Source organism: Peromyscus eremicus, chromosome 1 (assembly GCF_949786415.1).
Source record: "Peromyscus eremicus chromosome 1, PerEre_H2_v1, whole genome shotgun sequence".
Lineage (NCBI taxonomy): Eukaryota > Metazoa > Chordata > Mammalia > Rodentia > Cricetidae > Peromyscus > Peromyscus eremicus.
The window spans coordinates 194,192,040-194,206,493 of record NC_081416.1 but is presented as its reverse complement, the minus strand read 5'-3'; the positions used below and the strand labels follow the sequence as shown (position 1 = coordinate 194,206,493).

At 39.7% G+C, this 14,454-nt stretch overlaps 1 protein-coding gene across 1 annotated transcript in view; it reads right to left on the bottom strand.

The window, feature by feature from the left end:
• Positions 1-14,214, bottom strand: part of LOC131904175 (binder of sperm protein homolog 2-like) — a 47,507-nt gene extending 33,293 nt beyond the window's left edge. Inside the window, exon 1 of the mRNA XM_059255174.1 lies at positions 14,154-14,214. Coding sequence (XP_059111157.1) covers positions 14,154-14,214 — 61 coding nt within the window. The remainder of the gene's footprint in view (positions 1-14,153) is intronic.
• Between the last annotated feature and the right edge of the window lie 240 nt (positions 14,215-14,454).

Sequence of the window (14,454 nt, the reverse complement as noted above, 5' to 3'; positions counted from 1 at the left end):
GCTGAAACACTCTGGTCCTGGGCTTTCTTTGGTTGGGAGACTTTTAATGACCATTTCTATTTCCTTAGGGGTTATTGGTCTATTCAAATAGTTTATCTGGTCTTGATTTAACTTTGGTATGTGGTACCTATCCAGAAAATTGTCCATTTCTTTCAGATTTTCCAATTTTGTGGAGTACAGGTTTTTGAAGCATGACCTTATTATTCTCTGGATTTCCTCATTGTTTGTTGTTATGTCTCCCTTTTCATTTCTGATTTTGTTAATTTGGATGCTCTTTCATTAGTTTGGATACAGGTTTGTCTATCTTGTTGATTTTCTCAAAGAACCAACTCTTTGTTTCATTGATTCTTTGTGTGGTTCTCTTTGTTTCTTTTTTATTGATTTCAGCTCTCAATTTGATTATTTCCTGGCATCTATATCTCCTCAGTGACTTTGTTTCTTTTTGTTCTAGAGCTTTCAGATGTGCTGTTAAGTCACTAGAGGGAAATTTCTCCGTCTTCTTTATGTGGGCATTTAGTGCTATGAATTTTCCTCTTAGAACTGCTTTCATAGTGTCCCATAAGTTTGGATATGTTGTACTTTCATTTTCATTGAATTCTAGGAAAGAAATTACTTTCTTTATTTCTTCCTTGACCCATTGGTGATTCAGTAGGTCATTATTCAGTTTCCATGAGATTGTAGGCTTTCTGTAATTTTTGTTGTTGTTGAAATCTAACTTTAATGCATGGTGGTCTGATAAAATACAGGAGGTTATTCCAATTTTTTTTTGTGTGTATCTGTTGAGATTTGCTTTGTGACTGAACATGTAGTCAGTTTTGGAGAAGGTTCCATGGGATGCTGAGAAGAAGGTATATTCTTTTGTGTTAAGGTAGAAACTTCTGTAGGTATCTATTAAGTCCATTTGAGTCATAACTTCTGTTAGTTTCCTTATTTTTCTGTTAAGTTTCAGCCTGGCAGATCTATCCAGTGGTAAGAGTGGGATGTTGAAGTCTCCCACTACTACTGTGTGGGGTTTGATGTGAGATTTAAGCTTTAGTAATGTTACTTTTACAAATGTGGATGCCCTTGTATTTGGGGCATAAATGTTCAGAATTGAGACTTCATCTTGGTGGATTTTCCCTGTGATGAGTATGTAATGTCCTTCCTGATCTCTTTTGATTGATTTTAGTTTGAAGTCTATTTTTATTAGATATTAGGATAGCTACACCAGCTTCCTTCTTAAGTCAATTTGATTGGAAGTCTTTTCCCAGCCTTTTACTCAGAAGTAGTGTCTGTCTTTAAAGTTGAGGTGTGTTTCTTGTATGCAGGAGAGGGATGGATCCTGTTTTCATATCCATTCTGTCAGCCTGTCTCTTTTAGAGGCAAATTGAGACCATTGATATTAATGGATATTAATGATCAGTGATTGTTAATTTCTATTATTTTTTGGTTGATAGCATTGTGTGTTTCCCTTCTTTGGTATTTGTTGGTGTGGGATTATCTATTGCCTATGTTTTCATGGGTATATCTAGCTTCCTTAGGTTGGATTTTTCCTTCTAGTGCTTTCTGTAGGGCTGGATTTGTGAATAGGTATTGTTTAAATCTGTTTTTTATTTTCCAGAAGTAAAAAGGAACATGGAAGCTTTATTAAAAACAAGGCAATAAAAAAAGATGAAAATACATTACAAGGGAAGAGCAGACCTCAGGAATAAAGATACTAAGGGGCCCCGATGGTTGTGTGTGGCAATTCTTTTGATGGGTTAGGAGAGGAGGAATGAGTTACCTTACTAGAAGCATAATTTGAGTGTTTTTTTAAAAATATTTTTATTTTATAATTTACTTAATTTCACATATCAGCCATGGATTCCCCCATCCTACCTCCTCCCACCCCCAGCCTTTCCCCCAATTCTACCCCCCATTCCCACCTCCTCCAAGGCAAAGTCTCCCCTGGGGAGTCTGCCTAGCCTGGTAGACTCAGCCAAGGCCGGTCCAGTCCCCTCCTTCCTACACCAAGGCTGAACAAAGTGTCCCAGCATAGGCCCCAGGCTCCAAAAAGCCAGCCCATGCACCAAGGACAGATCCCAGCTCCACTGCCTGGGGGCCTCCCAAACAGATCAAGCTAATCAACTGTCTCACTTATTCAGAGAGCCTGGTCCAGTTCCATGGGGGCTCCTCAGCCATTGGTTCACAGTTCATACATTTCCACTGGTTTGGCTATTTGTCCCTGTGCTTTTTCCGATCATGGTCTCAATATCTCTTGCTCAAACAATCCCTCTGCTCTTTCACCTATTGGACTCCTGGACCTCCACCTGGGGCTTGGCCATGGATCTCTGCATCTGCTTCCATCAGACACTGGATGAGAGTTCTATCATGATAGCCAGGGTGTTCAGCCATCTGATCACCAGAGCAGTTCAGCTCAGGGACTCTAGTGACCATTGCCAGTAGTTTACAGTGGAGGTATCTTTGTGGATTTCTGGGTACCTCTCTGGCACTCTGCTTCTTCCTATTCCCCTGGGATATTCATTCATCATGGTATCTCCCTCTCCATTCTCCCCCTCTGCTGCTGATCCAGCTGGGACCTCCATTTCCCCTAACCTCTCTTTCCCCTGACCCTTCCCCTCCATTACCCCACCCCACCCCCAGTTTGCTCATGTAGATCTCATCCATTTCTCTGTCATTGGGTGATCCCTGTGTCTTTCTTGGGGTCCTCTTTATTAGGTAGCCTCCCTGGAGTTGTGAGTTGCAGTCTGGTTATCCTTTGCTTTACATCTAGTATCCACTTATGAGTGAGTACATACCATGTTTGTCTTTCTGAGTCTGGGTTACCTCACTCAGGATGATGTTTTTTTCTAGTTCCATTCATTTGCCTGCAAACCTCATGATGTCATTGTTTTTTTCTGCTGAGTAGTATTCCATTGTGTATATGTACCACATTTTATTTAACCATTCTTCAGTTGAAGGGCATCTAGGTTGTTTCCAGGTTCTGGATATTACAAATAATGCTGCTATGAATATAGTTGAGTATGTGTCCTTGTGATATGATTGAGCATTCCTTGGGTATATGCCCAAGGGTGGTATAGCTGGGTCTTGAGGAAGATTGATTCCCAATTTTTTGAGAAACCGCCATACTGATTTTCAGAGTGGCTGTACAAGTTTGCATTCCCACCAACAGTGGAGGAGTGTTCCCCTTGCTCCACATCCTCTCCAACATAAGCTGTCTTCAGTGTTTTGGTCTTAGCCATTCTGACAAGTATAAGATGGTATCTCAGAGTTGTTTTGATTTGCATTTCCCTGATGACTAAGGATGTTGAGCAATTCCTTAAATGTCCTTCAGCCATTTGAGATTCTTCTGTTGAGAAATCTCTTTAGCTCTATAGCCCATTTTCTAAATTGGACTGTTATTTATTTGATGTCTAATTTCTTGAGTTCTTTATATGTTCTGGATATCAGCCCTCTGTCAGATGTGGGGTTGGTGAAGATCTTTTCCCATTCTGTAGGCTGTAGTTTGGTCTTGTTTACTGTGTTTTTTGTCCTACCAAAGTTTTTCAATTTCAATAGGTCCCATTTATTAGTTGTTGCTCTCAGTGTCTGTGCTACTGGTGTCATATTTAGGAAGTGATCCCCAGTGCCAATGTGTTCAAGACTACTTCCTACTTTCTCTTCTAGCAGGTTCAGAGTAACTGGGTTTATGTTGAGGTCTTCAATCCACTAGGACTTAAGTTTTGTGCATGGTGACAGATATGGATCTATTTGCAGTCTTCTACATTTTGACATCCAGTTACGCCAGCACCATTTGTTAAAGATGCTTTCTTTTTTCCATTGTATAGTTTTGGCTTCTTTGTCGAAAATCACATGTTCATAGGTGTGCGGATTAATGTCAGGGTCTTCAGTTCAGTCCCATTGGTCCACATGTAGGTTTTTATTCCAGTACCAAGCTGTTTTTATTACAGTAGCCTTATAGTAGAGCTTGAAGTCAGGGATCATGATGCCTCCAGAAGTTGTTTTATTGTACAGGATTCTTTTGGCTATCCTAGGTTTTTTGTTTTTCCATATGAAGTTGAGTAATATTCTTTCCAGGTCTGTGAAGAATTGTGTTGGGATTTTGATGGGGATTGCATTGAATCTGTAGGTTGTTTTTGGTAAGATTGCCATTTTTACTATGTTAATTCTACCTATCCATGAGCATGGGAGATCTTTCCATTTTCTGAATTCTTCTTCAATTTCTTTCTTCAGGGACTTAAAGTTCTTGTCACACAGGTCCTTCACTTGTTTAGTTAGAGTTAACCCAAGGTATTTTACATCATTTGTGGATATCATAAATGATGATGTTTCTCTGATTTCTTTCTAAGCCCGTTTGTCATTTATATATATGAGGGCTACTGATTTTTTTGAGTTAATCTTGTATCCTGCTACATTACTGAAGGTGTTTATAAGCTGTATGAATTCCTTGGTCGAATTTTTGGGGTCACTTATATATACTATCATGTCATCTGCAAATAGTAAAAGTTTGATTTCTTCCTTTCCAATTTGTATCCCCTTGACCTCCTTTTGTTGCCTTATTTCTCTGACTAGAACTTCAAGTACTATACTGAATAAGTATGGGGAGAGCAGACAGCCTTGTCTTGTTCCTGATTTTAGTGGAATCGCTTTGAGTTTCCATTTACTTTGATGTTGGCTGTTGGCTTGCTGTAAATTGCCTTTATTATGTTTAGGTATATTCCCTGTATTCCTGATCTCTCTAGGACCTTTATCATGAAGGGGTGTTGGATTTTGTCAAATGCCTTTTCAGCATCTAGTTAGATAATCATGTGATTTTTTTCTTTCAGTTTGTTTACATGGTGTATTACATTGACAGACTTTCGTATGTTGAACCACCCTTGTATCCCTGGGACGAAGCCTACTTGATCATGGTGGATAATTGTTTTGATATGTTCTTGGAGTCTGTTTGCCAATATTTTCTTGAGTAATTTTTCATCAATGTTCATAAGGGAGATTGGTCTTTAGTTCTTTTTCTTTGTTGCATCTTTTGTTACAACAGGGTAATTATAGAATCATAGAAGGAGGTTGGTAATGTTCCTTCTGTTTCTATTGTTTGGAACAATTTAGAGAATATTGGTATTAACTCTTCTTTGAAAATCTGGTAGAATTCTGCACTGAAACCATCTAGTCCTGGGCTTTTTTTGGTTGGGAGACTTTTAATGACTGTTTCTATTTCCTTAGGGGTTATTGGTCTATTTAAATAGTTTATCTGGCCTTGATTTAACTTAGGTATGTGGTACCTATCCAGAAAATTGTCCATTTCTTTTGGATTTTCCAGTTTTGTGGAGTACAGGTTTTTAAAGTATGACCTGATGGTTCTCTGGATTTTCTCAATGTTAGTTATGATGTCTCCCCTTTCATTTCTGATTTTGCTAGTTTGGATGCTCTCTCTCTGCCTTTTGGTTAGTTTGGATATGGGTTTGTCTATCTTGTTGATTTTCTCAAAGAACCAACTCTTTGTTTCATTGATTCTTTGTATTGTTTTCTTTGTTTCTTTTTTATTGATTTCAGCTCTCAATTTGATTATTTCCTGGTGTCTATTCCTCCTGGGTGACTTTGCTTCTTCTTGTTCTAGGGCTTTCAGTTGTGCTGTTAAGTCACTAGTGTGAGATTTCTCTAACTTCTTTATGTGGGCATTTAGTGTTATGAATTTCCCTCTTAGCACTGCTTTCATAGCATCCTATAAGTTTGAGTATGTGGTATATTTATTTCATTGACCTCTAGGAAGTCTTTAATTTCTTTCTTTATTTCTTCCTTGTCCCAGTGGTGATTTAGTTGAGCATTATTCAGTTTCCATGAGATTGTAGGTGCTCTGTAGTTTTTGTTGTTGTTGAAATCTAACTTTAAACCCTCGTGGTCTGATAGAACACAGGTGGTTATTCCATTTTTTTTGTATCTGTTGAGATTTGCTTTGTGGCCGAGTATGTGGTCAATTTTAGAGAAGGTTCCGTGAGATACTGAGAAGAAGGTATATCCTTTTGTAATGGATGGAATGTTCCGTAGATATTGATTAAGTCCATTTGAGTCATAACATCAGTTAAATCCCTTATTTCTGTGTTAAGTGTTGATTTTACAGATCTGTCCAGTGGTGAGAGTGGGGTGTTGAAGTCTCCCAATATTAATGTGTGGGGCTTGATGTGTGATTTAAGCTTTAGTAATATTTCTTTTACATATGTGTGTTCCCTTGTGTTTGGGACATAAATGTTCAGAAATGAAACTTCATCTTGGTGGATCTTTCCTGTGATGAGTGTGTAATATCCTCCTTGATCTCTTTTGATTGATTTTAGTTTGAAGTCTATTTTGCTGTATATTAGGATGGCTACACCAGCTTGCTTCTTAAGACCATTTGATTGGAAAGACTTTTCCCTGCACGTCAGAAAAGCACACAGTGGAATCACCGCACCACTGACTGGCTTTTCCTTTACTTCCCCAAACCCTCTGAGCAAGTATTGGATTATTTTGTTGTAGTCTTTCTACAGAAAATGACACAGGTACTTGGGTTCCAAAACCTCCCACTGGCTGCCTCTGCCTTCAGGGAGCTCTGTGCTTTCACTTCCCACCAATCACAAATGCTGCCTTTGCACATGAAGATGACTGGCAATTTGGCTCCTTTCCCCACCCCATGGGTTGTGGGCTTTCCCTAGGCCCCCTCCTCAGGCTGCTGACATGCGATCAGAGGCAGCTGTCCTCAGGCAGGCTGTACATTGCCTGTGTTCTCTGCTCAGATGTGCTGAACAGCCGCAGTCAGCCTCACACTTCACAATCATCATCATCAGATTTGGTGAGACAATTGGGAATTCTTAGGGGGGAATTAAATAAAAAAAGAGAGAGAGTTTTTCCTAAGTTAAAAAATTGAAAACACTATTATGATGGAGGAAGTTAGGTCTCTGTATAGATTACAAAATGGATAGTTTAAAAATGGGCAATTAAATGAGAGGATAATTAACTTAGATGGGATATATGTAATGTCAATTATAAACATTATTGGTTTGATAATACCTGTTTTATTCCTTAAAAACTTTGTTGATATGAGTGCCATGATACAGGACTTAGAAATGTTTACTACTGATAATATGCAAGCCCTACAACTAATTACTAAAGAGAACAATTCAGTTTTTTGTAGATGAAATTCTAAATGATCCTATTAAATAAAAAATACAGTTCCTGAAATTGGATTAAAGCATGAGAGAGATCAGAGGAATAGGAACAGCCATATCTAATCTTACCTCACCAACTCTTAGCTTCCAATTTCAAGATACAACCTGTCTACCCATGCCTATATGCCTTGCTGTTCTGCCATCTGATTTGCTCTCTGTGTCCAACTACATCACTTCCTCTTCCTGCCCAGCTCTGTCACTTCCTGTCTGTCTATACAGACCTCCAGACCTCCATTGTTAACTAGTGTTGATTTTAAGGCATGTTTCAACACACCTGGCTCTGTTTCCAATGTGGCCTTCAACTCACAGAGATCCAGACAGATCTCTGCCTGCCAAGTGATAGGATTAAAGGCATGTGCTAACATTGCATGACTTGTGCGTTTACTTATAATGGCTGACTTCTTCCTCTGATCTCCAGACAGCCTATATTTATTAAAGCACAAATAAAATGTCACCACATTTCAGCACAAATAAAATATCACCACAGTTTTAAGTGATAAGTTACAAGCCTTAGAAAAACTTATTAAAACAGATAATAGAGATATTCAGACACAGATGGAGGAATTTAAAGGAGAACCAACCTCACCATTACAGTATAAAATTAGAGGAACATCCCAAGGTTATCAACCCCCAACCTTAATTCATCCAATCTCCTTATAGAAACAACTATGAGATGACAGATATCCCAAGGCTATGTAAGAGCTGAGTGGATTCCAGTAGAAATGTTAAATTTGAGGAGATTTAAGGAAGCAATAGTCTCATATGATATAGATTCACCTTTTGTGAAGCAGAAGTTAAATTCATGGTCAACTAGTAGAAGAATTGTCCCACCAAACTAGTAAGACTTGGTTACAACAGTATTGGAACCTGGTCCTCCATTACAGTGAAGGACCTGGAGGAAAGATGAGGCTAGGATCATTGAACAATGAAGTAGGGCTAGAGTTATTGAAATTCCTCAAGACCAACTTCTTGCAGACAGAGATTATGCTGATGTACAAAGACAGTCTCTATATGATGACCACACCCTGGCTCTATGCTGTGAAGCAGCTTTGAATGCTTGGGACAGAACTGAAGAAGTCATAGAGAATTGAGTCATTTACTAAAGTTATACAGGGCCAAAAAGAAACCTTCACTGATTTTTTACAAAGATTGAATTCAACTGTAAATAGAATTATCCCAAATTCAGAAGCTAGGCAAATAATAAATGAATCTTTGGCTTTTGAAAATGCTAATTCACAATTCAAAAGGAATATTAGGCCTTTAAAGGCAGTATCAGCACCACAGAGGAATGGATCTGAGATACACTCAATATTAAATTGCATAATCATGATGATGCTTGGATAGGAGAGATGATTTCCAGAGGCTTGAAGAAAAATCAAAATGTCAAATGTTTCAATTGTAACAAACAAGGTCACCTAAAAAGGGATTGTAGACAGGACATTCCTGGACACAATGTCTTTTCTATGAATAGTCTAAACAGAAGGCCACTGACTTCTGGAGTATGCAGAAGGTGCAACAAAGCCTGGCAGTGGACCAATGAATGCAGATCAACAAGGGACAGACAAGGCAACACTTTGCCATTGGGAAACGACTTGGGGGACCTCTTGCAGACCCCCATGTCAAATGTGGTTCAGTCACTTCCTGTAATCATGGGGGAAACTCCTCCCCAGAGCAATTAAAGGACCTAATGCCTATTGTAAAAAATCGTACTGTTCTGGATGACGGAACAGCCTTAGAGGATAAATAAATAAACTTTCAGGAGAAACCATAAAGCAAATATTTTGGCAAACTTCAATAAATGATCAAAGACTAAAGCTAAAAATATGAATAAATGACATTGTAAATGAAGGTTTTGTATGCATAGGGGAGATGTAACAATAATTACAACAGAATCTTGCCACCTTATTGAAGGAGTTTATCAGCTGGTTCCCTGATCGAAGTTTTTGGGTCACTTATGTATGCTATCATATCATCAGCAAATAGGGCAAGTTTGACTTCTTCCTTTCCAATTTGTATCCCCTTGATCTCCTTTTGTTGTCTTATTGCTCTAGCTAGAACTTCAAGTACTATATTGAATAAGTATGGGGAGAGTGGACAGCTTTGTCTTGTTCCTGATTTTATTGGAATCGCTTTGAGTTTCTCTCCATTTAATTTGTTGTTGGCTTTTGGCTTGCTGTAAATTGCCTTTATTATGTTTAGAAATGTTCCTTGTATTCCTGATCTCTCTAAGATCTTTATCATGAAGGGGTGTTGGATTTTGTCAAAGGCCTTTTAAGCATCTAATGAAATGATGTGTTTTTTTTTCTTTCAGTTTGTTTATATGGTGTATTACAATGACAGATTTTCATATGTTGAACCATTCTTCCATCCCTAGGATGAAGCCTACTTGGTCATGGTGGATAATTTTTTTGATGTGTCCCTGGATTTAGTTAGCCAGTATTTTATTGTGTATTTTTGCATCAATGTTCATGAGGGAGATTGGCCTGTAATTCTCTTTCTTTGTGCATCTTTGTGTGGTTTGGGTGTCAAGGTAATTGTAGCCCCATAGAAGGAGTTTGGTAACGTTCCTTCTGTTTCTATTGTGTGGAACAATTTGAAGAGTATTGGTATTAGCTCTTCTTTGAAAATCTGGTAGATATCTGTGTTGAAACCATCTGGTCCTGGGCTTTTTTTTTGGTTGGGAGACTTTTAATGACTTTCTATTTCGTTAGGGGTTATTGGTCTATTTAAATAGTTTATCTGGCCTTGATTTACCTTTGGTATGTGGTAGCTATTTAGAAAATTGTCCATTTCTTTCAGATTTTCCAATTTTGTGGAGTACAGGTTTTTGAAGTATGACCTGATGATTCTCTGGATTTCCTCAATGTTAGTTGTTATATCCCCCTTTTCATTTCTGATTTTGTTAATTTGGATGCTCTTTCTCTGCTTTTTGGTTAATTTGCATAAGGGCTTATCTATCTTGTTGATTTTCTCAAAGAACCAACTTTTTGTTTCATTGATTCTTTGTATTGTTCTCTTTGTTTCTACTTTATTAATATTAGCCCTCAATTTGATGATTTCCTGGTGTCTGTTTCTCATGGGTGACTTTGCTTCTTCTTGTTCTAGAGCTTTCAGTTGTGCTGTTAAGTCACTAGTGTGAGATTTCTCCAACTTCTTTATTATGGGCATTTAGCGTTATGAATTTTCTTCTTAGCACTGCTTTCATGATGTCCTATAAGTTTGGGTATGTTGTACATTTGTTTTCATTGAATTCTAGGAAATCTTTAATTTCTTTCTTTATTTCTTCCTTGACCCATTGGTGATTCATTTGGGCATTATTCAGTGTCCATGAGATTGTAAGCTTTCTGTAATTTTTGTTGTTGTTGAAATCTAACTTTAAACCATGGTGGGGTCTGATAAGACATAGGAGGTTATTTCAATTTTTTTTTGTATCTGTTGAGATTTGTTTTGTGACCAAGCATGTGGTCGATTATGGAGAAGGTTCCATGGGGTGCTGAAAAGAAGGTATATTCTTTTGTGTTAGGGTGGAATATTCTGTAGATATCTATTAAGTCTATTTGAGTCATAATGTCCATTAGTTCCCTTATTTCTCTGTTAAGTTTCTGTCTGGCACGCCTGTCCATTGGTGAGAGTTTGGTGTTGAAGTCTCCCACTACTAGTATATGGGGTTTGATGTGTGATTTAAGCTTTAGTATTTTTTTTTTTTTTTTACAAATATGTGTGCCCTTGTATTTGGGGCATAAATATTCAGAATTGAGACTTCATCTTCTTGAATTTTCCCTATGTTAAATATGTAATGTCCTTTCCGATCTCTTTCGATTGATCTTAGTTTGAAGTCTATTTTATTAGAATTTAGGATAGCTACACCAGCTTGCTTCTTAAATCCATTTGATTGGAAAGTCTTTCCCTAGCCTTTTATTCTGAGGTGGTGTCTGTCTTTAAAGTTGTGGTGTGTTTCTTGTATGCAGCAGAAGGATAGATCTTGTTTTCGTATCCATTCTGTTAGCCTGTGTCTTTTTATAAATGAATTGAGACCATTGATATTAATGGATATTAATGACCAGTTATTGTTAATTCCTGTTATTTTTTGGTAGTAGTGTTGTATGTTTCCCTTCTTTGGTATTTGTTGGTGTGGGACTATCTCTTGCCTGTGTTTTCATGGGTGTATCTAACTTCCTTAGGTTGAAATTTTCCTTCTAGGGCTTTCTGTAGGGCTGGATTTGTGGAGAGATATTGTTTAAATCTGGTTTTATCATGGAATATTTTGTTTACTCCCTCTATGTTGATTGAGAGTTTTGTTGGGTATAATAGTCTGGGTTGGCATTCATGGTCTCTCAGTGTCTGCATAATGTCAGATGACAGCAATGTTATCCAGCTATGTGCTTGCCTGAGAGGATGAGAGTTCCTTCATGACTATGTAGATGTACATGACTGTACAGAAAAGATTTTCTGCCCGTGGTTGGACATGAAGGACACACTGCTCCCCAGTTCAGAATGGCAATTTTTATTAAAAGGATCCAATGCCTACAGGAGGAGGAATAGCCCTTCACATCAAAAGAATTAAAGCTGCAATATATTGGGAAAAGGGACTTCTTCCCTCAGGACAAAGACATTTAAAACAGAGACAAAATCCTATAGCTCCTTGAGGCTGTCTGCCGGCCCCCACCCCCCACCCCCCCCAGCCCCTGGTCTGGCACTGGTACATTGTTAGGCTCACACAAAGAGCCGAGGTGGAGTCCATGGAGACACAGCACCACGGTCCCCTCCATTAAACCCAGAGGGTATGTTCACACCCTTGGAGCTACCAGAGCTCCCTTCATGGAAGCCAGAAGGAATAAAAACAACAACCGAAAAAGGGCCTGCCGAAAACCCAGAGGGCTGGCTGGTTACCTCAGAGTCGAAAATTGTAATTCCTGAGACGACTTCTCCTAGCTCAGTCAGGCAAACTCATGGAACAACCCATCTGGAAAATCTGCCCTACGAGAATTGTTGCAAAGATATTTGGTGGCCTGGAGATTGCCAACATTGACCAAACAAGTTGGCAAAGCCTGTCTGCAGTGTGTTTGGAACAATCCCAAGCAGGCCCACAAGCTGATACAAAAACGCGTGTCCTTCCTACCCATTTAAACATCCAGAAGTGGTCTTCACTGACATTTCACCCAGCAGAGGGGACCGATACTTGCTGATTGTGGCGTGCACTTTTGCAGGCTGAGTAGAAGCCTTTCCTACCTGTGCAGAGGATTAACCTGGAACTTGTGCTCACGCTACCGTCCCCAATCATTAAAAATGGGTTGAGAGAGTAAGTAGAACTTTGAAGTGACACTGATCAAACATTACCAAGAAAGAGACCTCCCTTGGGCAGAAATTTGGCCACTTTTACTGTTTAGGGTGTATCACATGTTCTGCAAATGTAGTTAGTCTCCTTTTGAGGTCGAGTCTGGCCACCCACCTCCACTGCTCCCAAACGCCTCAGGGGACCTCTGAGAGTATGGACACACTCACCTTTAGCAGTTCTTGAAAACTTGGCTGACACTGCACACAAAAATTGCCCAGTCTTCAGCACTCCCTTAGCTCTTAAAGCTGCAGGAATCAAGCTGTGGCTACACCTCACGAGCAAGTCAAGGTTGCTGTAGACCCCAACCAGGAGTGGACCGTGAGAGCCGACCCAAGCCAGCCTCTGTGAAACTGGCCATCTCAAAACGACCCCAGAATGGGGGCAACGGCTCAGCTCCCACTCTGCCTCCTGATGTCCTTCTGATTCTGTGGATGTGCACCTATACAGTTCCCACTCAGCGTCTCTGACCCTGTCACGTAAATTAGTCTGGAAAAAAGACTTGTCCCAAGGTAGCTCCAATTCCTGGACAGCCATCAGTATAACTTAGCGCCCCCTAGAGGGGCTCTGTTGTATCTCCTTCTGGTAGTGCTACTTGGGAATATGCCAGTCACGTATCATCCCTCAGACCTCATCATTCTGTGATAAAACTGCCTGCACCAATAAAACAGACTATAATTCCTTTTGGAGATGGCCACAGGCAGTGACTGACTATGGACAAGTGGCCAGAGGACAAGAGAACAATTTGGGGGGAACCTGTTGTTCAAGAAAGCATAGTCACTCTTCAGAATCAGATTGATTCATTGGCAGCAATGTTCCTCCCAAACCACAGAGGACTTGATTACTGTGAATAGGGAGGCATATCCATGGTTTAAAATGAAGAATATTACGTTTTTGCTGCTCAGTCAGAAATAGTATGAGAAAATACAAAACAGTTACAGAGAAGAGAAGGCCAGAGGTAGAGTTGAGAGGCCATGAAGAGCAATAGGGACTTCATGGGGACCCTGGCTGGCTCTGCTAATGGGGCCTCTTAGGATGACCGTAGCACCAGGGCTTCTGTTAGGACCATGCATCTTAGACCCCCTGTCCAGGGTCATCAGAACTAGAGTAAAAACATCAGGCTGCAGGTGACACAGTAGGTGGTATCAGCCGACTTCTTCAGAAAGATTCATAGGGAGCTATGAAGGTAAAGAGGAGGGAGTGAAGTAGAACGAGGTAGTAAAGACCAATTATTAGATGCTGATCTAGTGGCCTATTTTCTCAGTTACTTAAAGCTCTACTTGTATGGCCTATTTGCCAAGAATAACTTCAAGTGGAACAACATGACCCCAAAATGTAACTGAAAAAAAAAGGGTCATTGCCCTTAATGACCTGCTGACTGCCACATAGCTGCTGTAAAATCTTGCTTGCTTGACTGCCCAAGCTTGTCATTTTAGAGTATAAAATGCAAACTGGACTTGGGACCAAAACCTTTCAGGAGTTATCCGTGCTTCAGTCCACCAGTGACACTCCTCTGTTCCACTCTCATTGCTGTTGGAGTGCTTGCTTATTCCAGAAAGATCACTGCAACAGTGCTTGAAAACTCTGAAAGGTTTGTCACATTTAATTATGTCACTCTGCAAAATCCCACCCATCTTAATTCTCACACCTGTATAAGTTCTGTTCTTCTGGTAACTTCTGTTCTGGTAACTCTAGAGGACTGTGCATTGCTCTGCTTTGACAGGTGGGCTCTTAGAAGCCTCCTCGGGAGCATATACGGACCATTTCCATTCAACACTTGAGTGAGCCAGGCCACTTGGGGAGCCTCACTGAAGCCCACAACTGTGTCAAGATGACTGACAATATCTTCTTGTTTGAGGGGATCCAGATGCTGTCTGACTTCATTAGTGAGGAGTCTCTGTCTTTTGCTCAGAACTTTTTGGTGAAAGATGATGATGTCATCATAGT